At 33.9% G+C, this 22883-nt stretch overlaps 1 protein-coding gene across 1 annotated transcript in view; it reads left to right on the top strand.

Moving 5' to 3' along the window:
• The window catches only part of DHX15 (DEAH-box helicase 15), a 62346-nt gene extending 40466 nt beyond the window's left edge, over nt 1-21880 (top strand). Inside the window, exons 7-14 of the mRNA XM_077136513.1 lie at nt 5666-5752; nt 6881-7030; nt 7551-7659; nt 10346-10537; nt 13414-13536; nt 16891-17081; nt 19932-20101; nt 21315-21880. Coding sequence (XP_076992628.1) covers nt 5666-5752; nt 6881-7030; nt 7551-7659; nt 10346-10537; nt 13414-13536; nt 16891-17081; nt 19932-20101; nt 21315-21432 — 1140 coding nt within the window. The 3' untranslated portion in view covers nt 21433-21880. The remainder of the gene's footprint in view (nt 1-5665; nt 5753-6880; nt 7031-7550; nt 7660-10345; nt 10538-13413; nt 13537-16890; nt 17082-19931; nt 20102-21314) is intronic.
• Nucleotides 21881-22883: the final 1003 nt, after the last annotated feature.

Raw genomic sequence — 22883 nt, 5'->3', positions numbered from 1 at the left:
TGACTTTTTAATTTATTAGGTTATATAATAGCTCCATATGATTTTTCTAAGATTTTTCATCTTTTAAAGTGGGTATAGTTTATTATTTGCATCACCTTGGAAGATGATTGTCAAGGATTGTGCTTGATGAATAAAAGGTACTAACGTGTCTAGTAAACTAGGCCCTAAGGTAGCTGCTGTAAATTTTTTTGATATTTATGCACGTAGAAACAAAGTCTTACATGCAGTGTAACTCACTTATAATTTACCTGTCAGTTAATTATGGACTCTATTGCTTTCTTTTTTCTATATTCAAGACTAACAGCTTCATAACTTTTTTTTTTTGGCAGTAGTTTTTCAGTTAAAATTTTCAGTGACTACTGAAAAATTACAAATTATAAAGACATATAAATCATGTCTAATTATTTCTGTACTTGGCTCAGTAAAAGTTAAAGTAGCCAGAAATGCTTTTCATATTGAAATAATTTTTTGAATGGATATGCAATGCCATCCTAGTGGAATATAAATTAACAGGAGATTGATAGGGGAAAAAAGTCAGCTTCTGACCTTTCACAGATCAGCAGTTGTAGAGAATTTGACTTCTTAGAAATAGTCAGATTATACGTTCATTATATTTAACTTCTCCGTTTTCTTTTTGGCTTAGTGCTATCTCAAGAACATATTAAAATTTTTTTTAGTTATTTTATGTGCATTCTCAACTTGTGAAAATTTGAAGTTTTAAGTGATACCTTTGGTTGATTTATTGACTGATACGTGCGTCAGTGTATATTTTATCTAAAAGCCTAGCTAGAGGAAGATCAGTACATCAAATTCTTTATCTTTGGTGCTGGATAGGTTAGTGGCCTGGACTGAGGTGGGGGTTCTAACTGAAAATCTGGGAGACCTGGAGCTCTACCAACGTTTCCTGGTTGGCAAGATAGGCAGGTGGCCATTAGGCAGTTAGAGCAGGAGAAAGGACTGCTAATTGTGAGGAAAGAAGAAAGATGAGATTAAGGTGTATGTAGGCAAGGGAAAGTAAATGGATACTGGAACAGAAAAGGTCTGCATTCAATTGCTGTTTTCCTATTCTCTTTTTTTAAAAAAGTCACTTTTATAATTTCTAGTTTATGTTAGAAAATAAAGGCCTGATGGTCAAGGCTTAATTTCTGCTCTCATTAATTCACTAATTAAGCAATAATTGTGCCTGTTACTAGAATGGAGCTTTCATTCAGAAGTGTTAACTGCTACTGATTATGATATTGACAGTTAATTTAATGTTACACAGGAGTAGTTAATGGATTTACTGTCTGCTTGTAATTGTGTTAAAACAGGTTACAGTTCGATTTGTTTTTTGTTAATTATTTTGTTCCCGTAAGGATAGTAGCTAGCATATAGTGGGCATATAGAAGATATTGAAAAATTTTGAACAATTACAGTATTATTTTTAAATCCCACCAAGGTAATTGTAATACTGTAAAATTTTATATTTGAGCACCTTTTGTAAAACGGTTCCTTATTTTTTATCTTCTTATTACATTTGTTTATGCAAAATAGATTTTATAATTTGATTGTGATAAATTAATTGAACCACTTTTTAGTATGAAAGTTAGAACTGCAGATTATATTAGAGGTTAAGTTTTGTGGGCATCTGCGAATTTAACTGGCATTTCTTTTACCAATAATTGACTTACATGAGGATGTTTAATATAGCACTGACGGTGAACTATTTGAAGTTTATAGCAGCCAAGAAAGGTGGAGCATGTAATACATGTATTTTGCATGTTTTTACCTGTTTTGATCATTTGACATTTATTCAAGTTATTTTGCCTTTAAGCCACAGTAGGTTTTTTGTTTGTCTGGTTTTTGGGTACATGGTCCAGGCATTTTTTTTTTAACGTGCATTAATGTATACTGTTCAATAAGTCACTATGTGTGTTTCAATTAAGACTTAGAATTTCTGTTTATAGATTTGGTGTTATAAAAATCTGGCAACAACTTAGAATAGTTATTGTTTTTTAATTTTTGTCCATATAAATAGTTGGTTTATCTGTACCTTATCCTACAGTTTACTAATTGATAGGGCTCAGAGAGTACATTACTTTAAAAAGGGGGGAAATGGCCCTTGAAAAGATGGTTCTATAGTTTTAAACGGAGACTTAATGATCCATGATCTGATCTGAGATAGCCTAGGGTGATACTGCTGGGACATTCACAAGGAAATAAGTTAATCTCCTTACTGAATTGGAGACCCCAGCAGAGTTCCCTGGAGAGTAAAAATACAAACTAGTTAAGCCTAAATACATTATTGTGTCCAAGCAGTATTCAAGTAAAGCACAACCCAAGTACTCTGAGTTTAACTACTTTGAACTAAATCAAAATGGGTACCATTAGAAGCCAGGTTATTGAAGTGGAAGAGGATAAATCTAGATGAAAGTTGTTCACTCATAACACACAATATAAAAAGAGATAATAAATGATGTCAAACTTTTTGCTGTGGGGTTTATTCTATATGTGCACTTTACCAAAATATCTACGTAGATTCCCACCAAGCATGTGTAAATCCCTTGACAAATGAAATCACTTTATTTCTTGACTGGTTCCTCATGAGGTGGTATAACATTTGTATCTGGAACATTCTTTGAGTTTGCCTTATTCTGTTGCTAAAGTCCAAGGGAGCCTGTTACCTGTTATTAACTCACTTGTATTTAATCTTTTGCATTATTGATCTGTTTTATTTTGCCTTAGCTAGTATAATGTCTTCTGTTTTAGTTTTAGTAGACATATTCTTGAAGCTATATTAATTTGTCATGTGAATTTTTCCCTTTTTTGTTCTAACACCTAACCCTCGAGGTTTTAGATCCCTGCTTCATTGTTGTAAACACTTCAATGAATCCATTGAATCCATAGGTCCCATTCAAAAAATAACTAATATATATTTTTACATTTTTATTTTTAATGTTCAGAAAAAGCCCCCATCATGCATCTCTAAGGTCTTTCTTATCACACTCTTATTTTAGGGTTTGAAAACTCTTGTATTCTAGCATTTGACTTTGGATTGGCAGTAGGCTTTAATAGTAATGACCTGGAGCTTGCCAAGTTGGCATAATCTACCTGATTCTTAAACACATTTCTGGAATCACAACTCCACTTACCCAAGATTCCTGTAGAATTTGTCACAAATACCCAGGAAAAACACATGAACACACATGAAATTATTTTGTGAATTACAACCTTTCTGAACTCACTAAATATTGCATGTAAGTAGATTGAAAAAAAACTATCTATGTAGTTAATTCTCCACAAATTGGCTAGGTTTGAAGCTGCTTGAGAGCGCGATGTATTACTAATCGATCATCAGAACTTTTTTTTTATTTCTAGAGGAGAGGTGAATATTTCATTCATCTTGGCACCTAGAAACGTCTGTTTTTGTTCTGGTCTTGGACGATCATAGAGAAACTTAGTGAGATCACCTTTATTCTTTCAAAACCATCATGAAACACCTTACTCTGATAAATATCCTTTTCTGTTATCAGAATTATGAATCAAATAATTTGGTTATATAACTACATCAATTTAAAATTACAGAATATTTTATTGAAAGGAGATAGGGCTACCCATATGATCTCTATGAATACAGATGAATTCTGGTAAAGCCTTATTAGGAAAAAGAATAGGAAAAGATTTTCCTGAGGACATTCTGTTATTAGTGTACTTGGAAATCATTATTTATGTTCATAATAGTTTACAGAAGAGACATGTAAGAACTGGAATTGATAGCAGCTACTCAGATATCAGTGGAAATTGGTAGAATGGATAGAAAGAACTTTTTTTAAAGCAATTTGGAACCATTTAGTATAAAAGCTAAAAGCTTACAAGCCTATCATAGTAGATTCTGAGTGGTTTGCTTATCCCAGCAGTCGATAAAGTTGGTTACATCAAGACATGTTTATCACATTGTCTGTGTTCTGTTATAGAAGGAATATGTGAAATATATTTGCCCTAAAATTAGCAATCCCCCTCATATGATTTCCTCCACTGTTCCAAGTATAATATATCTATTCAGAGCCACAAGACTTTTAACCCAGGATCCGGAGAACCAGAGCCTCTTATGTAATCACAAGCATGTAGTCACTTTAATTATGCTTCGTGGTAACTTATATGTACATTCTTAAGGTTCTGTGTAGTTTATAAGGCATTTCTACATCATTGTCTGATTTTCTTTCCTACAACCCTGTGTTAACTAGACCATGTAGTATACAAGAGTTGCAAAAGGAAATTGGATCTTGGAGATACTGAAACTTTACCACTATACCTAGTTACATAGGTTTGATTCCTGGCTCTGCTACCTACATTTAAATTGGTCATTCCACCAAGTCATATTTTCTAGAAGGATATTAAATTCAGTTTATGCTTCTTTACTACTATCTGGTAACCTTATATACTTTGTTTTTGCTTCAGTTCTAATTATTAAGTACTGTATTTTCTGAAGCCCTGAAGAATGTATTTTGGTTTCACTTTCAGACCACCTATGGTTTCTAATCCACTTGCTAGTTGTCAGCTTTTCAGTTGAACAGTGAAAACAGGAAACATTTTGTTTTTAGATATGTAAATGAGTGAAATATTATCTTGTTAGTGGATTCTGTAGTGAATTTTTAAACCTTAGTTTCCCTGCCAGTATTTTCCTGCCCAGTAGTTATGAACTCAGAAAGTGATATTTAATAATAATTTAAATAAATTGTTATGGAACAAAAGCCTATGAATTTTTTAAGCCAATTGATTTATAAGATTAAATGCTTTTGTAAAAGTAGAAAATGAAATAATTCAAGCCTCTTAATTTCCTTGGGTATTCTTCTCTTCCTTCCTTTGCTTAAATTAAATTCTCTCTTTTTCTGTTTTGTATAGATCCTACCTTAACTTCAAGGACTCTCCTAAATGCCATTTTTTCAGTAATACTTCCATATTTTCACTGTGGAAGTAAATCCTTTTTAAAATCTCACACACATTTTGATGTCACTTCTACTTTTTTATTCATGTCTAATTTTTCCTTACAAGCTATAAAAGTTGTAAGAGCAGACGCTGTATTTAATTCATCTTCTGGATCAGCTGTTTGCATAAACAGGCATCTTCCACTTAATGTTAGTAATGTATTGAAAACCAGATCTTCTTGGATAAAATTCTAATGAGGACTGCATTTTCCTGTTGTTTTAAGGAAAAAAAACATTACGCATTACATGTAATGTGTTAATCTCAAGTTCCCACCAATTTCCTAAAACACTTAAAGATAGTAAAACCTACATCATGTTAGTATGTAAATACAAAAGCTTCTTAGCAGTTGCTTTGTATGTAGTAATATGCCAATGCCATCTCTTCTGAGATTACATACCTGTTATACAACATTTGGATATTAACACATTTTCTGTTGGGGAGACATTCTTGAGTGCATGCTTTATTGCTTCATCAATATTTTTCTTTTAATGCTACCCTTTTATTGAATAATGAAAACATTGCTGTTCACATATTGTGGTTGAAGCAGTGGCTTTTTTTTTTTTTTTTTTTTTTTTACAATATTGGTTGTTGAAGATCGAATGCTATATCTAGTTTATTTACTGGCTTGAAATTTGTTGGTGAATGTTAGTATCAGTTTACTTGAAGTGGAATATAATTTATATTGTTTATTTTTCAACAGGTAGTTGTATCCACTAACATTGCAGAGACATCATTGACAATAGATGGTGTGGTGTTTGTGATAGATCCTGGGTTTGCAAAACAAAAGGTATCAGATATACCACTACTATTTATATTAAATGACAAGCACAATTTTAGTGCTGTAGTTGGAGTCTTTATAAATTAGTGTTAACTTAATAGTGCTTCTACCTACTCATTTAATGGCTAAAATTTACATTGTGGAATTTTTTTTCTATTTTCTTTTGTTTCATCATTAAAGGCCTCACAGGAATCCTTTGTGTCCTAGTTTTCAGAAATTAAGCCTGTGCTTCATGTTGAACCTTGGGCTTTTTTGAATTTAATTTTTTTTAATGCTTGTTTTGGTTTCTTTTCAATGTAGTGATGGTGGATGTTCTGGCTACTTTGCTTGTTTAAAGAATATGGGGCTAGTAATAAAGAATACAGTATTACCATTCCTTCAGATTTATCCAACATTAGAGTTTATAGTGTGAAAGTTATGGATTGTGTCTGGCACACTATTTGAAAAAAGTTTCTCTGTTCCTTTAGTTGTTCAGTGCAAAATAACAAGCCCCTTTACCAAATTGAAGTTTCTACTCAGTATTTACTCTTATTTTACAAAGATTTTTTGGATAAGTTGATTACATTTTACAGGTATAATTGGGAGAATTAGTTGTACATAAAACCTTTTTTGTTTTTAATGGAAAACTTTCCTTTTAAACTTAAAGCCTATATTTGCAGTCTTATGGACTGATTTCAGAATATATTTCTTGATGTGAACTCTGAAATTACAGGTGAACATCAAGTGTAGAAATGGGCAGATTTTCTGTTTTCAGGCAAAATCCTTCAGCGCTATCCAGTATATAAAAAGTGAGGTAAAACTGGTAGAACTCAGATTATCTGAAATTAGAAAGAGTGACAATGATGTGTGTGTGCCATCTGTGTGTTAGATAAGAGTCTTTCCATGTTAGTTTGAGTCCTTCATAATGATCGAGCCAGAATGCCTGAAAAATATAGGTATAAGGATGGTAAATTCTCTGTTATTGTGGCAGTATTATTTATTTATGCTGGTCATCAATACTATTTTATTTTGAGTTAGCTGTGGGCTTTGGGTACTTCTTTCAGGTCACAGGTTTTTTGTTTTTTTTTGTTTTTTTTGTTTTTTTTTTTTTGCTAAATATCTGAAGAAAGGATTCTTATGTTATTTCTCTTTGAATAGGTATACAATCCTCGAATCAGAGTTGAGTCCCTTTTGGTGACTGCTATCAGTAAAGCTTCAGCTCAACAGAGAGCTGGTCGAGCTGGTCGTACTAGACCTGGGAAATGCTTCAGACTTTACACAGAGAAAGCTTATAAAACAGAAATGCAGGTAAATGGGTATTGCCAAGCTTTCCTGCATGTTTGGAAGGTTACGTTGAATTTGTTACCAGAAGAAAATTGCTTCATTTACTTTCATGTTACCTTTTGGGACCATAAGTGCCTTGGTTTTTACCTGAGTCACATTTATGGTATAATCTGCCAATATAACTCTGTTATGTTTGAAATTGAGGTGGACAGTAGCAATAGCACTTTGTGGATTCTTTGGGAGCATTACTATGTAACTTAATAGATAAACTTGTTAATTTACCAGAATACAATTCCTTTGGTTTATATGATCATTTGATACTGTATCTTATTCTAACACCGTAAAGATGTAAAGATAGTTCACTTTCATATCTGGTCTCTCTCATCTAGTCCACAAATATTTTTCTCTTCTGAGACAGCAGTGTAGAAATAATGCCAAAGTAAATAGTTAAGGAGGCAGGAAACAGATGCATTATTTCATCTTCTAGAGCAAGAGGATTAAAGAATGTTTGTTTAACACAACAAATATTTTTGTTTTTTGCTAGGACAACACCTATCCTGAGATTTTACGTTCTAATTTAGGATCAGTTGTGTTACAGTTGAAGAAACTTGGTATTGATGATTTGGTACATTTTGATTTTATGGATCCACCAGGTATGACTTTATCAAAGCATATTTTTAATAAGACTTGCTTTTGTTTGCTAGCTGCTGGAATGCAATATACCAGAAACGGAATGGCTTTTAAAAGGGGGAATTTAATGAGTTGCTAGTTTACAGTTCTCAGGCTGAGAAAATGTCCCAATTAAAACAAGGCTGTAGAAATGTTCAATCTAAGGCATCCATCTGGGGAAAGATACCTTGGTTCAAGAAGGCCGATGAAGTTTCAGGGTTTCTCTCTCAAGTGAGAAGGCACATGGAGAACACCGCCAGAGCTTCTCTTTCAGGTGGAAGGGCACATAGTGAACACATGACGAACACGGCATCATCTGCTAGCTTTCTCTCCTGGCTTCCTGTTTGATGAAGATCCCTGGGAGGTGTTTTCCTTCTTCATCTCCAAAGGTTGCTGGCTCGTGGACTCTGCTTTGTGGTGTTGCAGCATTCTCTGCTTTATCTGAATCTCCCATTCTCCAAAGTGTTTCCTCTTTTATAGGACTCCAATACACCAATCAAGACCCACCCAAATGGATGGAGACATGTCATCACCTAATCTAGTTTAACAACCACTGTTGACTAAATCACATCATCCAGGGAGGTGATCTGATTACAGTTTCAAACATGCAGTATTGAATAGGAATTATTCTACCTTTATGAAATGAGATTTTGATTAAAACATGGCTTTTCTAGGGGACATACATCCTTTCAAACCAGCACAAGGCCTTTCAACCAAACCTTTTACTCTTTCTCTACATCTTATTCAATATATGTATTAAATACATTTTACCATTTTCTTCTAGTGTACATCGAGATAAGTGCTTGTACTAAGTCTAATATACAAGCATTAAAAATAAATAGTGACAGGGGAGAAAGACTATTGAACTATTAAACCTTGCCATCAGGGAATCCCCTGGTACTTACATGTCAAACTTTAGGGACACCCAAATCAGTAGGCCATGCCCTCGATCATGAGGCTTATTCTTGTGAAGCTTATATAGGTAATATAGAAGCTTAGCCTACCTATAGGCATGCCTAAGAGTTACTTCTGGAGGACCTCTTGTTGTTCAGATGCTCAGTCTCTCTAAGCTCAACTCTGCAAGTGAAATCATTGCCCTCCCCCCTACATGGGACATGATGTCCAGGGGTGAAAGTCTCCCTGATGACGTGGGAGAGGACTCCCAGGGATGTAACCAGACCTGTCACCGTAGGATCAACAATTCCATCCTGACCAAATGGGGGAAAAGAAGTGTAATTAATAAATTATCAGTGGCAGAGAGAGTTCAAATAGAGTTGAGAGGCTACTCTGGAGGTTGCTCTTATGCAAGCTTCAGTAGACCTTGTTACCTATTATAACCTGCCAGCTCCCAACGAGGACCATTCCAGCCAATTCTAAAGAACACCTAGGGCAATTTATAAGATTCCACCACGGGTTCCAGGCACTAGAGTAACTTTCCAGAAACCTACAACCTCCAGATGGGTCCCTGGTCCAGATGAGTCCTGAAACCTAGCCCAGCCTCTCCAGAACATCAGATAGTTCCATCTCCCTACCCCCTATTAGTGACAGACCCTTTCAATATCAAAAATTAAGAATTGCAATAGCCCAAACAACCCCATTGAGAGGTATGGAAAGAACAAAGGTGATGGTGGCATTATACAAAGAAGATAGGACTTAAGAAATGAATATGGGGCGGGCCACGGTGGCTCAGCAGGCAGAAATGATTGCCTGCAGTGTCAGAGGACCCGGGTTCGATTCCCTGGTGCCTGCCCATGTCAAAAAAAAAAAAAAGAAATGAATATGAATGCTGAATTATTAAATTGATCTCTCTTTTAGTCTCCAGTATTTTAGAGCAGCTAGAAGTGAAAACCTAAAATTGTGAAATTGTAACCCGTGTCAAAGTCTGAAATATGTTCTACAACTAATTGTGGTGCTGTGCTTGGAAATTTATAGCCTTTTTGTATATATGTTATTGTTCGCAAAAAAAGAAGGGGGAAGAAGTCGATTGTGATGATAAAGTATTTAAACCCTCTAGTCTCCTATATTCTGGAGCAGCTAGAAGGAAAAATATGAGAGGATCTTATCGTAGCCCATAACACAGTCTGGGATCTATCCTTTAACCACTTTCTTTTTCGCGTGGGCAGGCACTGGGAATCAAACCCGGGTCTCTGGCACGCAGGCAAGAACTCTGCCTGCTGAGCCACCGTGGCCTACCCTATCGTGTAACCACTTTTTAAAGAGTGCTTTGAAAGCTATTGGTTTTTTATTTCTTTGCTTTGTGTATATGTTGTTACACTGTACAATAAAAAAAGTTAAAAAAATGGTGACAGCTACATGAGGAAATATTCTTTTCTTTCTTCAGAATAACCAGGTTATTCTTGGAATTTGGGTTAATTGAATTATCATCTGGATATGGAAATTAGAGAATTAAATTTCCTAGTTTTTCTTTGGAAAAAAGTTTGATAAATACTTTGATGAATTATTTAGTTTGGGAAGTAGACATTTTTAACTACAGGAAAATTTGCCATTTTATGTGATTCGTTGTTTGCAAGATTTCCATAATTGATTTTGACGACACTGAGTTCAGTCTGCTGTAATATGAAAAATGAGATTGCCTATAATAGTTTGTACTTGGTCACTTTTTTGCTTGTTAAAGGTGGCTTGACTAATAGACTGCATTTCCCCCCATAGCTCCTGAAACTCTGATGAGAGCCCTAGAACTTTTGAACTATTTGGCTGCTTTAAATGATGATGGGGATCTGACTGAATTGGGATCAATGATGGCAGAGTTTCCACTGGATCCACAGCTCGCTAAAATGGTTATTGCAAGTTGTGACTACAACTGTTCTAATGAGGTCCTATCTATTACTGCTATGTTGTCAGGTAATAGAGGGCAAGGAACTAAAAAGACCCCAACTCTTCAAAGTTTGGGTGGACTTCATTTTTGTTGTGGTTTTTTTTTTTTTAAATATTTAGTATGATAGATTTTATAGATGGTTTCAAAGAACTCCTTTTGTTTTCCTAAATATCTTGTAAATAGCTTCATAATGACATAGTATTTACAAAAGTAAAAATAAGTCCTTGTGCAAAAGCATAATAAAAACATTGGCTCTCTTGAGTGCAAATGAAAATTTAATAAGAAAAGAATAAGATGGAATCCAGTTGTAATTTTATTTTTTAGTAGCTTCATGAGTGCTATCATTTTGGTTTATTACTAAAAATACAAGAACTTTGTTCTAGTACTTGGCACTTATAAGTGAGCCTCTGATAAACCCAAGCTATATATTTAAATTGAGCCTTTTCTGAATGCATAAATATGTATTCCAGTGGTAGTAAAAAAAAAAATAGAAATAGTGATGTATAATTTTAGACTCAGAATCTGATCTGATAATGGTATTCTTTTACAGTGGCAGAAAACACTTGATAAGAGAAATACACCTAATACATAAAATTGCTAATTTTGAAAATGGGAACATTAAGCCAAAGAAATGGTGCTGTCTTTAAGTAGTAATAAAACTTAATCTACAAATGAATAGTAACTTGGAAATTAGATTTTCCAAAAAAAGAGAAGAAATTGTATTAACAAGCAAATGAATGCTGTTCCTTGTAGCTAATAATTTTTTTTTTTAATCTTGAGTTCTTGAGTATGAGAGTACTCCTACCATATTTGCTTTAGTATTGGAGAGAACTGGCTTCCAATTGCAGAGTGGTTTATTGCTCTTAATTAATGTCTCAAACAATTCAAATATCTTCTATGGAATTAAAGGGTAAACTGAAAATTTTCTAAATTTAAAAATTATGGCTTAGTTTAGCTATATGGTATTTGCTAATGGTGTGAACTTTTTATTTAAGAACTAGCTAAAATGTTTTTTTTGCAGAGTTATGATTGATCAGACTCAGAGCAGATGGGCAGGGCAGTATCGAATCATTTTAATTAAATTGTAGTCTCATGTGCGGAGGTGGTGGTAGGTTGTTGTCTGCCTTTCTTATGTGTTGTTTTGTTAGATTCTCCCAGTTGTTTTTAGAGAAGCTTTGGGACAGAAGTTAACAGATTATTTGTGTATTTGTTTGTTATCTGCCCAGGTTTTAGCCTTCAAATTACCTTTTCAAACATACTATACTTGGAGTTGTTAGAGTTTAGAAAAACAACCCTTGAAAAAGTTGGTTAGTGTGGTGCAGTTGAACTCTTCCAGCTACCTCTCAATTTTACTTGTAGTAGGAGTTAACGCAAAAAAGTGGGGCTTTCTGGTGGTCTTCTTCAGATCAAGAGTATGAACATTTATATGCAGTTTTTAAGCAAGTCATTTGTGGGAAGAAATTTGTTGAAGAGTGAGGAAGAAGTGGTGGAAAAAAAGCATTTGGCTCTAATGCTTTGTTTTCCATTTAAACAGTTACTGAAATTTTGAGGTCCTTATAAATAGTGCATGTCAGGGACCTTAGGGAGTGCTTTTTATTCATTCCCACAGTTAACTCTGGTGGCTAGGCTAGTTCATATCAACTTTCATAGCTATGAGAAATTCTTGTGTTTTATGAATTACCTTGCTTTGCTTATATTAAGCAAGACTTAATAGTTAATGTGATCGTATTTTGTTGTCTCTTTGGCTACTTTGGCATCTATTAAAGGGGGAAATGGTATGGGAAAGAGTAATTTTATATTGTATTTGATCTCGTCAATTATTCCCATTTTCTTCTATCTGCATTGATAATTTGATTATTTTTTTCATCGACAAGGTTTTAAGAGCTTTAAAAATGTGTTGAAAAGTCCCAAGCTGTTTTTTTTATTTTTATTCTCATATTGCTTTTATGAAGATGGAATTGCTAAAGTGAATTAATAAGGAAAGTTGTATTGCAAAAAATGTAGTGCATACTTTGTAACAACTTAAAGTATTATGTGGATTAATATTGAGGCTTTCAACAAATACTGTAGTTACATATTTTGATGACCCTTGACATAATGACTATTTCAGATTGTCAACTTTTTAAATATTGGATTTAAAAAGTACTGGATTTAACTATATTGAGAGTTTGATTCTAGCTATTTAAACTTGGGACTTTATTAATCTTTTTATGAAAATGTTAGAACACTAGGCTGAAAATCCCCAGCCTTTTTGAATTTTACTAATTCAAAGGCGGTTTAACCTCCCACCACTACTGCTATCATCAGAACCTAAGATTTCTTGATATTTTATGTTCACACATGCTTTTGCTCACCGGTGCTAATAGTGATACCTACCAGTTGGTAATAGCCATAGCACTAAGGAAAAAAATTGTAATAGAATTGTGGCAGTAGAATAGTTGCAAGTTGTTTTAGCCTTGCAGTGGGCAAGTCCTGCCTCATAGCTTTGACAGCCATTCAGTGTGGATTCAGTGGGTGGCCTTTTGAAAAATTACATTTAACTAAAAAAAGGCTATTGACACCATAATTCTGGTTATTGGTAGAGCTATCAGCACTGGTTTTTGAAATAAGTTGAGCTTTCTAGTATCTTGATGGCCTTCAGAATAGTTGTTTTGATGCCTACTTTTAGATCTAGTAGAAAATAATCAGGTACTCTGTAGCTTTGAAACCCTCTTGTCTTACAGATGTGGTTAGGTGTTGATGTACCAAATCAAGGTAGTAAACAGTCCAAGATGCAGTTGGAGGCCATCCTGCCCTGCCCTATGCTCTGTGAACTGACCTAGCTAGGCCTTGTTCCTCTATCTGTGAATGCGTGACTCATCGATATGGGCGTTTGTGTTGGGCCCATACCAACCTTGTTTAGTCCCACAGTGTTTTGTTCGCCCCACGGAGGCCAAGAAAGCCGCAGATGAGGCCAAGATGAGGTTTGCCCACATAGATGGAGATCATCTGACACTGCTGAATGTCTACCACGCTTTTAAACAAAGTAAGTGTAAATTAGATTGACGGCACTATGTTTTCTAAATGTCACTTGCAGTGTATAAGGTGCTTTTTCATATCACTTTTATTTATTACGCATGACAACTTTATATTAGAAACGCAAAGGTACTTCCAGAAAACTGAGTGGCATTTAAAATAGAAATTGCCAATCTTTTTCAGTCATTTACTTTTATAATTGGAGGGGGGAAACACTGATTATAGAAAATCTGGAAAATACAGAACAATAAAAATGAAAGATTTGCATAAAATTCTACCACTAATATACAAATTTTGCTTTACTGCCTTAGCTTTTTATTTTCTTATATTTTGTGTTTTTTTCCTAGTTTGTATCCTTTATAGAATCATTACTGTCTATTATTTTTACTAGTGAATAGCTCTTGTGAAAATATTAAAACTAATAAAAAGAATGATCATTTCTTAACAAAATTGAATGATCATTTCTCAGTCAGGCTATAAGTAGTCAGTAAACACGGAGGAATATTTAAATTCTACCATTAATCCAAGAAAGGTATTATTGAGAGGTACCATTCTCTTACCTATAAAATGCACAAAGCAAAATAGTCTGTTGCTGTGTGAGAGTAATGGTTTTACACCCGAGGCAGAAATATAAATTGACCTGACCTTTATGAAGAGCAGTAAATTTTATGTTACCAAGAACAGTAACAACTTTATACCCTTAGACCCAGAAATAATCTAGGAAGTTATCTTTGAAGAATTTGTTGGATGTAGATGTGTTCGAAGATTTTCATCCCAAAGTATTTATAGCGATAAAAAACTGGAAATTACCTTAAGTGCCCACCAGTAGAATGATGGTACTTTGAATTATACCATAGCTACATGATGAGAAGTACTGCTCTTCTAGCTTTAAATCAGAGAGTATTTAGTGACATGAAAAATGTTCTGTTACTTGAAAATTATGAAATAATCAAGTTCTGGCCAGCTGCTGATGTTGAAATGCACCATTTATAAAAATAAAATTAGAAGACAACAGAAAAAATACTGAAATAATTGAACAGGATCTGACAAAGTTAGATATGGTCACCCTTTGCCAAAAATGTGTCCTTCAGAGTTTCTCTGTTAAGTTTTTGATACTTGGTAATGAGAAGCTAGTTTTCTGATTAGTAAAGTTGACACTCAGATTTTGTACCTCATGTTTTATTTGTAACTCATTTTTATCTCGTGCAAGTCCTATTTGCACTTCTAAAATAGGGCCTATAGTCTTTGTCTCTGAATGTAAGAGTGCCAGTATTTGTGTTACAAAAAACATAGCAGCTAAAATGCCTCTTATCTGTTTTCTTGCATACAAACCTAGTATGAATTGAATAGAATTGATACCTAGTATGAATTGAATAGAATTGATTCATGTCAATGGAGGAAAAGGATAAAGCTCTTCTCTGCTTAGGTCTCTGGGCCATATATGGGAGGCAGAAGAAAAGGTGGTTGAGAAACCGAGAGCTGTAAACCAGCACATGATTCATTTGATTTGATTCATTTTCTTCCCCCTCTTGAGTCCAAGATAATTGGTAGTGCATAATGTTAAAGGCTTTATCCTGGTTGGGTGGGTCCATTCAAGAAACTTGTATTCCTAATGCCAAATAACATCCTTGGTGATACTGGAGTGACCTGACGATCAGACACAACTGGTGTAAGTGGGGAGATGGCCTTGAGAAGGATATCTGAAGGAATAGCATTTTTTTTGTTTTTGTTTTACCCTGTTACTCTCATAAAACATTTTAATTAATCCTCTTAAAATGAGGAGATTGTATTCTTTATGTCACTTAAGCATTTGATAACTAAATAATACAGCAGTACATTTAGATTTCCTAATCGTGCTTTGAAAATGAAATTTAGGATTGATGTAGAGCTGTGTTTCAATTTTAAATAAAAATTTAGCAAAATACTTTATGTTAGAAACTGAAGGTTTCACAAGAAAATTACTAAATGGTGATTATTAATGCACATATTTGATATTTGGGAGCTTTCTATAAAAATATTAGATGGTAGACATCTGTATCCTATCTTTTCTGAATAGGACAAGCAGTCAGAGGGAGTTTAATGAGTTAAAGATGCATAATCTTCTAATAAACACTTTTCACTGCCAGAGGGGTGATAAGCTGTTGGCTGTTTTGTGGCCTTCTGCTCTATACATTTGTCTTAAACAAGGTCAAAGGAAACAAAATGACAGCACCAAATGGAGCAATCTACTTTACCCCGAGTGGAGTATTTGAAAAGTATCACATGTTTCAGATATCAGTTGAGTATTATATTTCATTAGAGACAATGGATCATCGCATAATAAAGTTAAAAATTCATGTTGTTAAAATGTCATCTTAACACTGTGCAGATAACGTTTTTCAGAAAAAACCTTTGAATTATATTATTTTGTGTGCTTGTGTGAGAGTGTTTGCTCTAAAATTCATATTTGGCTTTAAATCTAATACTGGTTTACTCTGTTGGTGAGAAATATATGGCCAAAATTTGTATTTTAATAAAATGTTCCCAGTTCAAGATTTTTTTCTTCACTGTTTATCAAATTGTTCTCACAAATTTAGAACTACAGTGGAACCATAGACATTAGTTGTTTATCTTACAACTTATAATTGCCATTTTGTTATTCTTTAATGTGAATATTAATTCTTAAAATTAACCTCAAAAAAAAAAAAACTCATCCAAGATTAGAGTCTGCAAGTTAACACCCCTTTTCTAAAGTCCCTTTTTAATTTCTCAGTTTGGACAATTTTTATTGCTTTGCAACATATTGCAGAGCATCAGTATAAGCAAAAATACCTCCTAAGCATACTTCCTCTCTGTTTTCTCTCCTGAGGATATTCAGTTCTTTATTTTAAATGGCAGTAACTTGAGATGTGCGTCTTTTAGTTCTACTTCTGCATTAATTAGTTAATGCCAGGATAATTAATGATGTGTTAATAAATTACCACATTTCTTTAATTTATAGATCCACATTTCTTACTCTATTCCACACTATTTCTGAAATGTGTATACATTTTTAGTTGGTAACTTTATTTATTACCTTTATTGTCCCTGAAAAAATATGTTAATGGATAAAATAACTTGCTTCACTAAACATGGTTTACTCAGAATCATTGGATCTTTTTGCATCCTATAGTCAAGAATCTTAGTGTTTATTTTGACTTTGAAACATACTGCACATTTTTAGGTAAAGTGCTAACCCTGACCCATGCAATACATTAAAGGAAATGATTTGGGTAAATCCCCTTTTTGGATTATTTGGGTTGCTCTTCTTTCCTTTTTTAATTAGGCACTGTATCTATTTGGATGATTCATGATCTCCCCTGTTTTTTTTCCCTCAACTTTGCAGATCATGAGTCGGTTCAGTGGTGTTATGACAACTTCATTAACTACAGGTCCCTGATGTCCGCAGACAATGTACGCCAGCAGCTATCACGAATTATGGACAGATTTAATTTGCCTCGTCGAAGTACTGACTTTACAAGCAGGGACTATTATATTAATATAAGAAAAGCTTTGGTTACTGGTTATTTTATGCAGGTATGTAGATAATACAGGAATCGATAATTACCTGTTTACATGATATTGTTTGCCTTCTCTATCAATTTTTTGAATCTCTTTAAATACAAAAGCAAGTTTAAGACATCTGTGGAATTATCCTAAATGCTGTTATTTGAGGTTTCTGAAATGAACTAATAAAAACTAAGAAACTTTATGTCTGATGAGTAACAGAACAGATTAATGCAACAAATGGCAAAGTTAATAGTCCAGTTATGTAGAAATCAGTTTCAGAACTACCATTTTTTTTTTTTTTTTGCCAAATATCAATATATCATTTAATGAATAATTTAGCCCACAGATTATATTAAGGTTCAGTCTTTGTATTGTACAGTTCTGTGAGGTTTTACAAGTGCATAATGCCACATATCAGTCATTACAGTATCAAACAGAACAATTTCATTGTTAATCTCTCTGCCCCTGCCCCCTGTCACTATGGTAACATTTGACTTTCTCTTTCAGTCTTTCTTCTATGTGTGTAAATATGGTTTCTGTTATATTGCATTATATTATCAAACTTGTTCAAAAACATTTTCCCCTAAACATTCTTCATAAACTTTTTCTAATTGTGAAAAATAACGTACATACAAAAAAGCAATAAATTTCAAAGCACACTATAATGGTTGGTTGCAGTCCAGATTTCAGAGTTTGGTATGGGTTACAATTCCACAATTTTAGGTTTTTCCTTCTAGCTGCTCCAAGACACTGGTCTTCATAAACTGTTTAGTGGCTAAATAATACTCCATCACCAAATCACAAGAACTACCATTTATTAATGGAGTTTGTGTACCAGTGAATTTCGTGGTTGTATTTAGGTATAATAGTTTCTATTTCTTGAGTAATATAGCAATTTCAACACTTGAGTTTTGAGAAATGTATTAAAAGATGTCTCTGAATATATAGCTTAGTTGGAAATGTATCAGCATAAAGTACTGAAAGGAGGCAAGTGTCTGAATGGATCCACACGTACAATTAACTGTCCTCTTTATCAAGAATATGTGTACCCCAAAATTCAATACTCAAATAGCTAGAATTCATTTACAGTGCTATAGACTGATCATTGATATTTGTATCTAAGACCCTTGAATATTGCAAAAGTCAGAAATGTCTTCTCAGTTAAGTAATAATTTGAAAGATTTTTAGTGTAATTGCACTATTTTGGAGGCTGTAAGAACCAAAGTAAATCTTGTCTGGTAAATATATAAATATATTTATAAATTTAAAAATATACTTTATAAATGTATTTATGTATTTTACTTATATATTTACCTTGTCTGGTAAATAGAAAGTAAAACTTGTCTGAACGTTTATTTTTAAAGGTTTTAAAATGGAGAAATCATGAAAAGCTCAAGGAAAGTTGTGTAGTAATAAAACTGAAAACAAGTGGTCCATTATTTTGAGTAGGATTGATTTTAATTCTCTCTTCCATCTTTTGCTTATTTATTCTGTCTTCTGGCTGTGTCTCTTGAGTAAGGCCACATGAGCTCCAGAGATAGGAACCCAGTTTTAAAATCAAAATCAAAGCAGATCAGAGTGGGATGTGGCAGCCGCATGAGCTCCACAGATAGGGTCCCAGTTGTAAAATCAGAATCAAAGCAGAACAGAATGGGAGGTAGTTGTGTCCATATTTGAAATTTAATGTAACAGTAAGAATCTTAATTGTGGCACCTTCTTTTCTTTAATAGAGTTAGATATGAAAATTCTTTCCCCAGAAAGAACTAATCTTAAGATTATTAAGAAGATAATCTTAATATTTATTAAGACTAAACTAAAATATACAAGTAGATGTTAGCTTCTTTTTGACGTATGTTCATAAATTGTTTTTATTGAGGAAAGATTGGCAAAGTGACATTCAAGTGTTAATAGCTTCCACATTTTCTCCTTAGATTAAAAATTTCTGTAAGAAGCAGATCATGCAGTAAAGTACTTGGCATCTAATAGGTGCTTAATAAATATTTACTGGATGAAATTGGGTTCATTTTCTTATTCACACACATTTTTTACAGACGCAGGTTTAGAATTGGAGAAGGCAGATCTTCTGCTTCAGTACTTGTTAATTATTATGTGACTGCCCCCAAAGTAGGTGTTCGGTTGGAAAGAAGAAATACAGGAAAGAGCCTTCCACCTACCACCCCCATTCCCCCATTCTCTTTCCTGTGTGGATTGCCTTGCCCTTTTTTTTTTTTTTTTTGCATGGGCAGGCACCGGGAATCCAACCTGAGTCTCTGGCAGGGCAGGTAAGAACTCTGTCTGCTGAGCCACTGTGGCCCACCTGCCTCTTGCTTTTTTTTTTTGCTCTGTTTATTTTTCTACCTTAGACATGAATCTTCTGCTAATTGTTCATCTACTCCACATTTGACGCCTGGAGCTAAAGAGCCCACTCTGGATCTTCCAAGGCCAGAAGAACTAGATAGGAAATATTAGGGTAAATGGGGCTGTAAGGTTCCCTGCTGCAGCCACTCAACTCTGTCTGCTAATGTAGCATGAAAGCAACTGTGGACGAAGAGGCGTGGCCATGTTCCAATAAACCTTTCCTTGGGGACATTAAAATTTGAATTTCATGTGTGTCATGAAATATTCTTTGAATTATTCTCCCTACCCCCATTTAAAAATTTGAAAACCATTCTTCGTTCATGGGTCTTAAAAATAGGCAGTGGTTTGGATTTGGCCTGTGGGCTGTAGTTTGCTGAGCCCTGCTTTTCTCAAGCAGTAATATGTGGAACCATAGAATAAAAAGCTGAAAGGGAGGCCTACCTGTTCTTAATGATATAGGTCACTTTTGTAAGTGGCACATTAGAACCATTGTATTAATTCACATGATTTTGGTTTCAGGTGGCACATTTAGAACGAACAGGGCATTACCTAACTGTGAAAGACAACCAGGTGGTTCAGTTGCATCCCTCTACTGTTCTTGACCACAAGCCTGAATGGGTGCTTTATAATGAGTTTGTCCTTACAACAAAGAATTATATCCGAACATGTACAGATATCAAGCCAGAGTGGTAAGCACACCTTTTGTTTGGTTAGCATTTTGCTCATTGTGGAATCTGAATCTGTTGCAAGAGATATGTCCTTCTGTTCACTCACAGGAGAACTTGTTGGTTTTCTTAACTAAGTATACAGTCTAGTGTATAGATAGGGAAAGTTAATCTGATAGTGTGGTTGACCTGTCACCTAGTTTCTTTTGCCAAAAGAACAGTGGGATTGTTGGTATGGTCATGGGCAAGATTTGAAGCAGAATACAAGGTTAGAGTTGACTAGCACCATGAGTTTTTTTGGAGCCATTTTCTTGTTGTGATTAACTCAAATCGTCATTATCCCCTTGTTCCAAAAGTCAGCCTTTTTATATTATCGGTCCCATTCATAATTACTTTTCAATTATTTATCATTTATATGTCTGTGCTTTTAAGAGCTGTGCAAGCATAAAAATTACAGCTCTCATAGAAATTCAAGTGTTTATATTTTAGCATATCAGCTTTTACAAAACATAGTCAGACCTGATTGTTTGGTTTTTGCCTAAGTCTGTTCTGTAACATAAAATGGGAAGTGTCAGCCAAGAATGATGGGACTGAAAGCATGACATAGCTTATTTTAGGTGGTGTTACTTGATGTATAGTGTGAGGCTTCTCTCCTATACTGATTTTTAACTTTGACACTTAAATTGTGTAGGACACAGCCATTTTACTTTAAATGACTTGTTGAGAAGAAATTGTATGGTAAAATTTTGTAAAAGATTCCAGTCAAATGTAATCTTTGGATTATAGGGTTATAGTTTTTGTTATTAAAACATTGAAAATTAGAAGCTGTAATGAATTTGAATATCAAGATATTTCTTGTATAGAGCCTGTATTTTTACTGTAACGTTGGAGAGGCAGGTAAAAATAATATGCTAGAATGGAAAAAAATCAGTGGCCTTATATTTTTTTAGTAAGGTAAGAGTTTTTTTTTTAAGCTGTGAAGGGTTTTTAAAAGAATATATATTGTTTTTTTAATATATATGAAATGTCCACCCTCAGACAATTTGCAGCTTACCAAAATGACACATTTATAAGAGTGATGTTTGTAAGGATTAGGTATTTGTAAGATTATTATTGATTGGGATTTGAAGGCTTGCCTTTGTTCACCAGTATATTAATGCATAATGCCTCTCCAGGTAGCAACTCCATTACTTTAATTAAATGTTAATTTGGTAATTTTTCCCCCCCTTCTGGACAGGTTGGTGAAAATTGCCCCTCAATATTATGACATGAGCAATTTCCCACAGTGTGAAGCAAAGAGACAGTTGGACCGCATCATTGCCAAACTTCAATCCAAGGAATATTCACAGTACTGAATTCAATGCTTAGAACTGAAGTTATTCAGAGGACAGCTTTAAAAGATGAATGAACTCAAAAGTTCAAGTTGTGCTCTTCACGTTGGTTCAATAATGGCCTTTATTTGAAAGCTTTTTAATTTTTCTTTACAGTAAATATTCCATTCTGATTTCATAAATTAAACATTTATGCCTCCCTTTTGTGTTGACACTGTAGCTCATACTGGAAAAGTCGATCAATGTTTTGCAGTTATTGAAAGTAGTTCTATATATAACAATGTTATAAGCATTTCTTTAGAAATGGTTGAAAATGCTTCTAAAATGTGATTATCGACCATGGTATGCATGATCGTTGTAATTGTTGACATTCCTTTTAGAAGTTGTGAAATGTTACAACTTGTGCTTATGTAGACACAATCTTCTGTCTCAGTACAGAGGCACTGACTTCAATAAAGTCTATTTATACTAATTTCGGCCAAAGCACTTTGGTTTCTTTGTTCTAGTCTCTTTAAGGATGGCATCTTTTCCTGAGTGTGGGGCTTTTTCTTTTTTTATTGTTGTTATACTCTGATTTCCTACTTAACAGCTCTCTAGAAAGACTACTCTTTGGTTAAAGTAGTCATTAAAGCAATGTTTTTTAAGAGCATAGCTTAACCCTTTGTTAGGTTAATCAGGATGTGATCCAATGTAGTTTTCATTTGAAATTGGATCCCAAAAGAAAGATAGAATAATGAAGAAAGTATATCTTCTCCTCCTCTTTCTTAAAGTTATTTTTATAAGACTGATGATTTATTATCTTGTTACCACATTTTGGCAGATCTTTTAATATATCTAAGTAAACATTCTGAGCACTCTAGCCTCTGATAAAACATTAGTTTGTATTAAGTAGATATGAGAGAGAGAGAAGGATATTATAGATCTTAATAGGTTTTACTAAATTTTCAATGTAGGTTTTGTTTTATGTAATGTGTAAAGTAGTATGATGTGATTAAAATGTGGATTTGAGAATTCGACCTTCCGTTTCCTATAAATAGAAGTACAAGTACAAAACCCTTTCTTAACCACAAATGAGGAAGACTGCTGTTAATGCCTGAACTATCCTCATTCCTCCTGCCTTTTTTTTAAATTAAAATGTTAAAGGAAATTTTTAAGTATAATAATTCATTGAGATTTAAATAAACTTTTATGCATAAAGTTCTAGGATGTGGCTTAGAGAGTTAACGGAACAAATTAACTCAGGCTAGTAGGGTACTATTTAATGTAGGCAGCTATTTTTACTAAATGGTGCCTAGTGGCTTGAAAAACTGAGCTTCTTTAAGTGCCTAATTTTTTTTTCCAGAGAATAATTCACACAGAATAATATTTCAGGTTATATTTAAATTGGTTAGAAACTTATCCCCTCTTAAGTATTGGCAACATTATCTACTAGAATATTTTTTGGTTATGTTAAGAAATAATATATACAGTTGCTC

This window comes from Tamandua tetradactyla, chromosome 19, assembly GCF_023851605.1.
Source record: "Tamandua tetradactyla isolate mTamTet1 chromosome 19, mTamTet1.pri, whole genome shotgun sequence".
Classification (NCBI taxonomy): domain Eukaryota; kingdom Metazoa; phylum Chordata; class Mammalia; order Pilosa; family Myrmecophagidae; genus Tamandua; species Tamandua tetradactyla.
Note: the sequence above shows the minus strand (reverse complement) of the source record. Positions and strands in the feature narration are given on the sequence as shown.